At 39.1% G+C, this 12,183-nt stretch overlaps 1 protein-coding gene across 1 annotated transcript in view; it reads right to left on the bottom strand.

Moving 5' to 3' along the window:
• Positions 1-12,183, bottom strand: part of MRC1 (mannose receptor C-type 1) — a 90,066-nt gene that overhangs the window by 65,545 nt on the left and 12,338 nt on the right. The window contains exons 2-4 of the mRNA XM_004578577.3: positions 11,698-12,099; positions 8,084-8,257; positions 3,728-3,892 (exon numbers count right to left, since the gene is read on the bottom strand). Of these exons, the coding sequence (XP_004578634.2) occupies positions 3,728-3,892; positions 8,084-8,257; positions 11,698-12,099 (741 nt within the window). The remainder of the gene's footprint in view (positions 1-3,727; positions 3,893-8,083; positions 8,258-11,697; positions 12,100-12,183) is intronic.

The following is a 12,183-nucleotide window of genomic DNA, read 5'->3' as shown; positions in this document are numbered from 1 at the left end:
GTATTTCCAAAGTTTTGGGAAATGCTTTAAGATATATTTATTTCGATGCAAGAGAATTTTAAAACCCAAGCATAGAGGTTTTCCAAAAGTTCATGGAAAACATTACAAAATTACATATGGATTTCAGAGTCTTCTGCATCAGAATAACTTTACAATTCCATTTCCCACAAATTTTTTTAAGTATCCTGACAGAGTCCTTCTTGTTTTCAAAGGCAGAACCACAGGAAACTGGTAAAGCAATCAGGGTAACAGGCCAAATTTCAGTTCCTATCTTTCTTATTTCAGTTCTGTAAATCCTAACCCTGCATATGTAGTTAGAGATCTGTTTCAGGAACAGAGGATGAAGTAGAGTGTCCCAACACTTCTCAGGGTAGACACAAAAGTGATAGTAATGAAATGGGTGATGGCCACATGGTTGCTGGGCAAAACATTTTCACCCTGCAGATACTGGGAAAGCAGATCCCCCATTTGGAGCACATTCCCTGGAGTGAGATGATGTTGATATGTATAGTGCTTTTACTGCTTTGTGATCCACCAAGTTCCTGCTCAGTTGATGAAAGATGTAGGCAGGGTACATAAGAAGTCAGGACTGAGTTCCAAGAACAAAAGGCATGCCACAGGCTCTCCCTCCTTCTCCATGTTCCCTCTTAACGTTATTTACTTACAAGGTTAGCACAGCGTTTGAAGTAAAACCCACTGTTTGGTACATACAACTATCCAATAAATGTCAATAAATTTAATCTAAGAATTGTCACACTTGCTTATACATATCTAAAAAGGATGTTGATTCCTCAAAATCTTCACATTGGAAAAAAAACCTTTCTTTAAACGTGTATCTATTTGTAGGGTTCTTTTTTTCTTTTTCATTTTGACAGCATACTTTTGCAAAATGGAGTGGATCATAATCACCCATTCACATTCTTACTCATAGATTCTTCTCTGCTATATGTCAATAAGTAACAAAGGTCATGGATGTCTTTCTTTAAAAAATAAAAGAATATCTTTCCATTTTAATTTTGAGATTTCCTGCCAGGCTTTTTTTTTCTTTACATGATATTTTTGACTTAAAGAAAGGCAGGAAGTATCCCATCTCATTAGAGAAGTCAGTCTTATCCAAATTCCAGTTAAAATGTGCTGACTAAAATTCCGGAGGCTTGGAGAAGCTTCAAATATGCATCCGAGGTGAACTCAACCCCTGAATGTCTCAGGGCTTGTTTACTCCCCTGATGGGCACAATAACAGCACTGCTGATTAGGGAAGCAGTTCCCATTTCCTGTAGCCCCTTTCTGATAGGCGAGTCCAGGGACTGGGAACCAAGTCCCGCCCAGCAGAGCTACCATCTGCTCCTGTCCTGCTTTGATTCTGTGGAGTTTGTGAAGAGAATAAAAAGTAAACCAGGCCTCCTTCAGCTTAAAGAAACTTTCAGAAAGTTGAAGAAGACAGCTAATGTAACACACTAACAAATCTTGCCTGTCCAAAACAACACAAACCAACTGGATTCAATTCAGCTCCTGGCACAAATAACGCAGGGAGACCTTGAGTCATCTTTTCTGGTCCTTCACCATTGGCAGGAATTGATTTTCATCTCTTTCAAGGCTTTCTTCTCCTTCTCATTTTTAAACATATTTAAAACCATCGATCACTCTGCTGTTTGGTCTTGTCATAATGTCTCAGAAACCAAGGCATAACAGACAAATTGAGCTGAGGCAGAAGCCTGTCTCTGCATTAAGGATTGTATACCACCATTCTAGCCTCAGCCTCTTTGTTACTCACTGACAAGAGAAATATGCCACATTGGAAGAAAAGTATAGACCAGAAACATTTAAAGAAAGGGAACTGTGGGCTAACAGGCAAAGCCAGAGGCTGTGCTGCGGCCCCTGTGTTTGTTTGTTATTATGCCTATGTGTACTATGCCTTTGACACATGAAGCCAGGGATGCATAGATGCCTCAGACACTCTTCCAAAGCACCACGTCTCCACTGAGTGGGATTCAGATATTCTGGCTCCAAGTTCTATGGCCCTAGCCACTCCACTCCACTGCTTTGTATGGACGCATGGAAATAGCAGGTGCTAACACCATGTTTTGCCGGGTGTGGTCCCTTAGCCACTTGCCCTTGAATCACCTGGGAAGTTTCATAAGGTGTAGAATCCTGACCCCTTCACCACCTTTAGTGATCTAACATCTCTGAAATCTGGGCCACTTAACTTAGGGTTCTGAGATGACCAATGAGCTTCTTCATCCAGAAGAATTACTTCTTGCCATAAATTAACTTGTCAAAACAGGTGGACAAAATAATACAATTCCTGGCAGTCGACACCATCACTTGACAACCAAGAAATATCCATTCAGACCTTCTTGCTGAGAAAGCAAGCTCAATGGCAATGCCATCGGCGCTTCGGTGGCAGGGCATCCACAAGACATTCTGCACTTTTAGCCACATGCCCTCTAATCTGCCCTCCGCATGGCCCTCAGTTTGCCTTTGTAGCATTCGCTATCATTTTTATCTATTAATACATGCCCTTGTTTGGCTCTTTTTCCCTGCACATGGACAGGACAGGAGCAGTTTTGGTATCTTCAGCACTGGTATACAGGTGCCAGCTAGCTTGTTGAATGAATGCACACTCAAAAAAAAAAAAAAAAAACCCCAGAAAGTTAATACTGTTTTGGCCTTGTGGAGAAAATGGGACATATATTCAGCTATTAGAAATGTAGTAATAAGTAAATAAGAGAAATGCATATAGAAACAGAGAAGATTACATGACAACCAAACATAATTTGGGAACATTCACATTTTCAAATGGCACAGGAAAAGGTGTGGAGGGGAGACTGTGTAATCTCCCTCTTGCCAGCTCAATGGCAAGAAACTCGAGATTTTTCTTTTGTCAAGACAGCAAGACATGTGAAAAAGAACAATGGTGGTTGAGTAATGACAACCTCTGAAAGTCACAGTTGTTTCATTGTTGGATGGAAAATGAGACACCACTAACAGCGCTGTGCCTGTGGCAGCCATATGATCGGACAGATTAGTCTAGCAGCAGTGTCTGGGGAGCTGGGAGTAAGAAATACGGGATACAGGGAAGCAGAGCTGCTTCATTTCTGGTGCTAATCACCCTCTTTTCCCAAGTGTGGATATTAAAAGCTGCTCTCCCCAAAACAGCCTCTCCCAAACTGACACAAGCTCTGTTAATCCTCCAACCTTTGTAAGAACAGTGTTTAAAACAATTTACTGTAGAAACAATACCAACAAAATCTGAAAACCAGTAGTCCAGGAGTTAAAAAAAAAAAAAAAGGCAAAGATACAGGGGTTTAGAGCAGCTTTTGACTTGTCCTGGATGCTTCATTTTGTCACCATCAGCTCCACGACTACTGAAAGACCCTTAGTTTCCAGTTAGACCTGCAGGTGAACACTCCACCAGGATGGTACTCTCACCTTAAGGCCAATGACCACTTCACTCATTGACTGAGTCATTCCTTACTGATTATTCTCTGGGATCTTTCTTCGTACAACATGACTATCAGAGTCAATAGAACAAAGTTAGCTCATGAAAGAATGCAAAATTACTACATCTATTTCATTTTCAGGATATAAATTTGTCCATTTAGCTGCATTCTGCTAAATGGTACTCACTGTATCGTGGTGGCTAAAATTACTGGTGCTGGCTAACATTAGGTTACATAAAGTAATGATGAATTTACTTACAAGCTAGTTTCCTTGCATGTCATTACCTGTCAGGTAGGTTTGCTCATGGATCTCCGTGATGCTCAAGAGCTCCGCATCTTGTTGTTGGCAGCTCTTCCTTGCCTGATGCCATGTCAAAGCAGATTTGGAGTTTATCTGGTAGGAAATGCTTGTCAATGGATCTTTATGCCACAAGCTTTCACTGCCCTCAACTGTGGAAGAAGTAGGATATAATTTACTGTATTAGGTGTAAAAACATGTTTTATGAGGAATATTTTGTAAACCATCCTAATAGCTTTATAGTTTGATGTATTCTTTCTTTCCTTTACTTCATTTTAAATGCCAATGAGATTTTCTTCACTACTGAAATCAAGAGTAGCTATTCAGAAAATGAACCACAGAAAATCCTTCCCTGGCACTTAAACAACGTGAGGAAAGCACCATCTCCTTGTTTTCTATTGGGACATCTGGAATGAGATGAGTTGGGAAGTGAGGCAAAGAGAACGGATTAAAGCTCAAATTCTTGAATCTCCAAAAAGGAGAGGCGGACAATAAATAAAGAAGCACTTCAAAAAAGTCATGGAAAATAGAATTAAAAGGTAAGTTTATTTAGGTGCAGGTTGTTTTAAATCCATGCATACAAAAGGCCTTCAAGATGTTGGTGCAAAAATGCATGTTTTGGGCCCAGCGTGTTCTAGTGGCTTAAGTCCTCACCTTGAACATGCCAGGATCCCATATGGGCGCCAGTTCTAATCCCGGCAGTTCCACTTCCCATCCAGCTCCCTGCTTGTAGCCTGGGAAAGCAGTCAAGGATGGCCCAAAGCTTTGGGATCCTGCACCCGTGTGGACACCTGGAGGAAGTTCCTGGCTCCTTGCTCTGGATTGGCGCAACACCAGCTATTGCGTTCACTTGGGGAGTGAATCATTGGACGGAAGATCTTTCTGTCTCTCCTCCTCTCTGTATATCTGACTTTGTAATAAAAATTTTTAAAAATGCATGTTATGAAAAAAATACTATGCATGGGTTTTAAGCTTGTGCAACAAAATATTCTTTTAATTTTGTTTTGCCCTGTATTTTTTGAAGTATCCTCACACATCTCTCCATGAATAGATATTTTGCCTGCACATTCTACTTTGTTCTGTTCAGAAGCACAGGACATTGGAGAAGGTCAGGGACTCCAAAAGACAGACTGGCCTGGTCCTATGCCTAAGATGCTGCGACTCTACAGTGGCTCCACAATAGCTGATTTATTAGTTATTGAAGCCTTCTTTTTCTCATTGCTTATATTTAATATAAGTAAAGCTTCTTAGCAACAGTACAGGTTGGTCATTAGTAAAAAAGAGAAAACATATTATATAATTCTCAAATTTTCTGAAAATTACTTGTTAAGAAATCAGGCAATTTCCAATACCATTCAGTCTGCATTGTGGTGAATTTCACTAATGTACCTAACCATGCCATGTTCCTGAGGAGGAAACCACCATGACCTTTTAGTCAAACACACCCACAGCACGGATTATGAAACCTGTGGTCCTAAGAGGAAGGCATATCAGCATGCAACTCTAGTAATGGCACAGAAAGAGGTCTTAAGCACATATCATTAGATGTTTATATAAAAATAAGGCTGATTCAGTAATGCTAAATTATAATAACCTGAGACCTGTCAAGTTTACTGGCCATAAAAGTGAGGACATCCAAATGAAATTTACATGGAGTTTATTTTAAGATGGAAGTGTTTTAAATAATTTTTTAAAAATTTTTATGGCTTTGTTTATAACATGGAAAAAACATGTGAATATTAAAGTCAAGCAGTATTTTCTTGTCCAGACATAAAAGAAAGGAATGCAAATGACCAAAGTAGAAAGTACAACTGACTCTTCATTTAAAGAATGCACAGTTTTCACTTTTAAGCCCAGGAATTAATATTCATTTCTAACTGAAGGTATGGATTTGCTGATTGTACATCTCCCTAAAGCGTTCACATTCCCATAGTCCCTCAGCACAACCATGCTAAAAGTCAAAGTTGCAAGCTACAGAGAACTGAGACAACAGGGTCTTTTCCTTTTCCTGTTCTCATGTTACTTGAAAATGAATGTCTAAATAAAAGGAAAACATTGAAACAAACAAGGCAAAAGATAATGAACAGCTTATATTAAGAGTCGCTAGGTCAATAACTGGTTCCTCATTTTCCCTGGATTGAATCTGCTACTGTAAAGTTATCATAAAATAAAATGCTCTTTTGGAAGTACCAGAAAATAATAGGGCTTGAAAAATCACAAAACCCTTTTTAAAAGTATGAAATGGATAAAAGGTGCTTTAAATTTTTAATGTGCATTGAAATCAAGCAGTATTTTAATGTTCACAATAGAAAAATAATACGTATTGGCTGTGAAGGGATCAACTAAAAGAACAGGACAAAGATGATATTCCATTGATCATGGGGCATTTTTCTGCCATATGTCCATCTAAGGCTGTATTGTGTGTGTGTGTGGCTTAGTGACTTCCACTTGCCCTCACATTCATTCATTCAAGTACATGTACTTCTGTGCACTCCCTTGTCAACCTTACTTTGCCAGCCCATTTCATGGTTTATAGTCAAGACTCATGAAATACACACCCCTAAGCACTGAAGGCTAGCAGGATGAGAGACTATGATCCCTGCTAAACCAAGAAGGAGCACACTCCTGGATCGCTGAAAGACAAGCATTTAATACTTTGGACAAAAGTTCAGGTCTTGCAGACAACAACTTCTTACGCAAAAAGAAATAAACATCTATAAATCCCTAATGGAAAGCAGATCTGTAAAGGCTGATATAGTAAAGGCAAATACATAGACCTCAACCAAGATCAGGTGAGCAGCATCCCTACAAATGTGGAGCCTATGAGCTTGTGTGAGCCTTCTCCAAGGACAAAGGGACTGCGTGCAGAAGATGTTTACAACCTTACATGGGGTAGAGAGATCAAATTTCTTTTTAGCAGGAATCTAAGGGATTATAAATCAGAGACAAATAAGTACACTGTTAGAAGTTGGCTTTAATTTGACAGCTACTATTTCAAGTTGTTCTGTTTTATAATAAGGCTTAGAATAAAATGCTTATGTACAGATCTGTGGTCACAAAACTTTTCTTGTGAGTGATGCTGTTTTAGTAGTGTTGGCAGCCTCATACCATCCAGGCTACCCAGGTGCTCTGCCCTGTTCTGCCCCTTTGCCGGGGGATAGGAAAGGGGGGACAAAAGAAAAAGCTCTGGGTAGTGCCAGGGAACAAAAGCTGCTCTAAAGCACTCTGAAGACGCAAAAGGTAGCAGGAGGGAAGGTGTTTGGAATGGGATGGGGTGGAAGAGGCAGCAGCAAAGACAACGTGTTGAAGTCAAGGAAGCTGAATTAAAGAACTTTTCTCCCTTTCTTAGTTAGCTTCAGCCTTGCAACCCAATCCTTGCACCTTGTTGTACTGCCTCTGTGCAGATTCATTTTTTTTTCTTTTTATGATTTATTTGTATCATTTGAAATACAGTTAGGGAGAGGGAAAGACAGGAATAAATGGTTTCACTGGCTGGGAATAGGCCAGTTCAATGCCAGAATCTTAAAATTCCAACTGGGTCTCCCACATGTGTGACAGGGAACATCTTACACTACTTTCCCAGGCACATTAGCTGGGAGCTTGATTGGAGGAAGAGAAACTGGAACTTGAACCAGCATTCTTGTTGGATGATGGTGTTGCAGGTGATGGCTTAACCTGTGTGCCACAATGCCAGCCTCTCTTGTAGATTCTTAAGTATGGATAGAATACCAAGAACCTGTTCTGGTGCGTTCACACTAGAGTAACAGTATCATTTATTTGACATGACTGCAATACAATGTTCTTGTTAAACTCCCCCTTCAAACTTATAAATTACCCACTGCGCTGATTCATAATCGTGTGAAACCAAATGACATTCTCCCTAGGGTAAAATATACAAGGATATTATTACAATCACTTCTCCTGAGTACTTTTCATCACATTCATACAAAATGATTCAATCTGATTCAATCTGGGTGGCATCATGTAAGCTGCTTTTGATCTATGGTTTGACAAAGGTAAAGCTTTGGAACATAAAATGGTATACCTCCCTCCAATGTTAAGTAGATAGTGTATCGCATACAGTATAACTTGTCCTACAGTGTTAAAAAAAAATAACTGATAGTTGGATCAACAAAGCAGCTATTTGTTGTAGGGAATGGTCAATGTGAATTATTTTCTTCATCCTTAAACAGGGATCATGATCTATAAAGGGTTCTGATGAAATATAATAAAGCAATAAAGGTAAAAACACTTCAGAAAGAGCTGCTATAAGCCAATGCAAGGTCTTATAATTATTTTTACATAACAAATGCGTCAAATCCCAGACAAAAGCAGTGACTTACATTTCACTGGACAGAATCCAAACAGCTTATCAGTATCATAGTCTGTGGTGGTTCCACACCACAGCCATCCATCTGAGCGGCCAGCATTGGTGCAATCTGCATACCACTTGTTTTGAAACTTGAATGGAAATGCACAGCTTGCTCCATTTGCATTGCCCAGTAGTGTATACATGGCTGCAGAAACACATAGATTTGCACTTAGAATGAGTGATACTTCCGAATAACGACTTTGGTAGAAAACATACTGAAGGAATTTGTCTTACTCTTCTGTTCTCACCTGTTGTTCCCACCCAGGGAATTCCTCTTCTTTTCCCACTTATGCTAAGGATACTCAGCAGTTTGTACTTAGGATTAACTTGAGTTATTTCTGCTCTTTTGGAATAAATTTCCCTTCATCCTGTTAGGCAACAGTAGTCAGCACTATTGACACCCCAATCACTTCTGCACTTTTCTCAGCAGACAACAGATCATCCTTCCTCTTGGTTAGAATGAAAAAAAAAAACAGTGAATCTTCACAAGGAAGATAACCATAAAGCTGTTTGGCCCAAAGTTGATAGTAGATCCTCTTCAACCACTTACTGAAGACCAGCACCATCTTGAGGTTCTGCGTAAGGACTTCAAGATGCACAGTTTTGATTCACATTATGGAAAGAAACCACTCAAAATCATTAGAAACCATCTACAAATAATATTCATCTTCTTGAAAAATGAATTCAAAACAAACTACATGGGAAGGTATGTCTCACTAGCAAGGAAAACTGAAGTAAACATAGAATCATTGCTGACTATAGTTTTACCTAATCCAAAAGAACTGGAGACACTCATGTGCAATTCCAATGACAGAACTCTTCCGTTGCTAAAAGTTTCATTCAGTACGTTTAAAGTTTCTGTCTTTATAGAACCTTTCACACTGAAGCACTTGAACGTGTGTCATAATGGGTCAAAATCCTGTCTATCCTACGTAGGAATTCTTTCCTTGATTGAAGTTTTAGAATCTATGAAATGTAAATTTCTTAAAAGACATTTCATTATTGAGGTAAAATAAAGTTTATAAATCACAAGCATATATTAAGGGCACATTTACTTTCTTATTTAAATTCTTAAATAAAACATGCAAATTTCTTTTTTCATTTTTCTCCACTCATTTACCTATCAGCCCTCATTAATGCACTAGGTCCATTTTTAACCACATTTTCATTGGTCTTCAGTTAGCTAGTTGTTAACTTTAAAATGGTACTTAACCTTTAGTTACACTGAGTTATAAAACAAGGCTTCCAATTCACATTTTGTATAACAAATGCACTAGAAGCAGAAAGAGGGGTAAGCATTCCTTGTTGCTAAAAATCCATGAGCCCACCTCAGGGCTGATTTTACTCTACTTGAAGTTGACCAGAAAGTTTAACTTAGATTAATAGATACCAATCAGCAATGAACATTTAAGGGCTAACAGTATTTATCTGATTATTTCTGAGGCATTCGATTACCAGGCATTGATGAGGCCAATAAAACCAATCTCCAGAGAGCCCCCAGGAGAATCAAGTAGCTGTGGTCAATCTACTTTTCCTTTTATGGTCCAAATTTCCAGACAAAATTTAAATCTATGCAGGTCTACAATTCTTATTCCATTATTCTAAAATAATTCTTAGTCTCAGCCATCCTTTGCCCCTCCTCCTATTAATGCCCCTCAGCTCTAATGTGTATGGGAGTTCATGAGGTCAAGTTCACTCTGAGTGACTCGACACTGTTACAATTTACACTAAGTATGAGGATAACACTGAACTGTAAGCAAACATGTGGTCAATATGCCATCTGCACCAGGATTCTCGAGTTTTCGCAAATATAACTCAATAAATTCCTGAATAACTCCCCTTATGTGCTAATTTAAACTGGGTGAGAAGGGGAGTTAGGAATTGTATTTTTAATGAGGTTTCCAAATGATTCTTCAACATAATTAAGTTTGAAAACCATTGTCCTAAACCCTGTGCATGTTATCTCAAGGCAAATAAAAAGAAAGTGGAAGACAGACACATTAAATTCTAAAATAAAACAAGTCTAACGCCTTTGCACCAATCTTTCTCAAGTTGAATTGCTCAATTAGCACAACTACAGAATTGTAGGCAAGTTGATTTCACCCTTGTCCTTTCCTATCATATTCTATTTGTTGTGTTCCTGAGGTTATTTCTCTTATAGCTTCAAACCCTAGATCCTGTTTAACCAAGGCCCGTGATTACTCCTTCCTGAGCTCTCTTCTTACTCTCCTTCAATCCCTATTCTTCCCAACTCCTTATATTCATGTCAAATGGAAAGTTGACAGGAATTCCTACGCTGTTTCTTAGCTGTGATAAGCTAGGTTTGGCCAATTACAGCAGGCACTAAACATAGTAATGTTGGAAACTGGGAATCGCTTATTCCCAAGGGCAGGTTCCTTTTCTGACCTTGAGGTAGTTTTAGATAACATTTCACAGTAACGAAGTACCCAAAATCTGAAATGGGGTTGGAACATCATCGGATGTACCAGAGTAGCCTTTATAAAAACTTTGAAGTTCTTTTTTATTCTTTCTCAGGTAGTCACCAGAGAGTGAAATTTGAACAAGACTAAATTATTGAATTTTATTTCAACTTCAGGACCTCAAGGACCAACAACAAATAATATCCTTTCTACTACCATTTTCTAAAGTTACTAACAAAATCTTTTGCCTATTAACTTACTGATTCCTCAGACTTCCTAATCTTTTGATTATTACAGTCTTTAAACATCCAATGGGGTGGGTGGCAAAAGAAAGCAGAAACATCAACAAACCCAAATTGTGAAGGAGTTTGCAGAAATTTCATGTTAGGCAATTTGAACAGGCTAATGTTGTTCTGAGAAATATTTCTTCTGGGATAGCTTAAGCCAAAGGAAAGGGGAAGTCTAATCACATTTATTCCACTACAATGTTACAATGGCAAACAGGAGGCTTTAGGACAAAGACTACAGTGAAATTCTTTTCTAAAAATTATAACCCAGAGGGCCCGGCGGCGTGGCCTAGCGGCTTAAGTCCTCGCCTTGAACGCCCCAGGATCCCATATGGGCACCGGTTCTAATCCCGGCAGCTCCACTTCCCATCCAGCTCCCTGCTTGTGGCCTGGGAAAGCAGTTGAGGACGGCCCAAGACTTAGGGACCCTGCACCCGTGTGGGAGACCCGGAAGAGGTTCCTGGTTCCCGGCATCGGATCGGCATGCACCAGCCGTTGCGGCTCACTTGGGGAGTGAAACATTGGATGGAAGATCTTCCTCTCTGTCTCTCCTCCTCTCTGTATATCTGACTTTGTAATAAAAATAAAAATAAATCTTTAAAAAAAAATTATAACCCATAGTTTAAAAAATTTTAGAGAAATGTAAAAGAAATGCTGCCTAATAATTAAAATGCTAAAGTATCATTCATGACCTTTGAACCAAATATATTTACCATTATGTTGTCACAGAATAAAAGATCATTAAAAAGCAAGAGCAGGTGATCAATCAGTATTTTAAGTACAGACCAAACATAAAACTGCTTATTTTCTCAAATTAGTTTCTAGCCAAGAAGATGAGAACAATGTGTTGCAGGAGTACCAGCTACTCAGCTTCTTACCTTCATAACCCCTGGAGCACAGATCATCTGTGGTTCCATAGATCTTCCACCTGCTCCACAAACCTGATCCCTTGTACAGCATAATATTCTTTTCTTGTTTATTGCCATAGTTAAAATATAAGTCTTCATTCTGGATCCCAAAAAGTGTATCATTTTTGCACTCCCATTTCTGAACTTCACTTTTTGGGTCACAATTATACAGATAGACAGGAGTCCAGTCCTGTTTGGATGACACACCCAGGCATAGTTTAAGTGCAACACTCATGATGTGCGAGTCAGACACCCATCGGAACTTCTGTGATTCAGAATCCTGGTTGCAAACTGCAGTTTGGACTGCATTGGAACTGATGGCTTCCACACAGCGCCTGTGATCTTCATTATAGATTAAAAAGTGCCTCGTGTCTGTAAAAAAGAAGAAAGCATGCTCAAGTAAGTACAGGAAGCAAGGAGAAAACTTTTAGGTCAGAAGTTCCCAACCTTCCATTT

Source organism: Ochotona princeps, chromosome 10, assembly GCF_030435755.1.
Source record: "Ochotona princeps isolate mOchPri1 chromosome 10, mOchPri1.hap1, whole genome shotgun sequence".
In the NCBI taxonomy this organism is placed as follows: Eukaryota; Metazoa; Chordata; class Mammalia; order Lagomorpha; family Ochotonidae; genus Ochotona; species Ochotona princeps.
The sequence above is the reverse complement of the archived record's forward strand: the minus strand, read 5'-3'. Positions and strand labels throughout refer to the sequence as shown.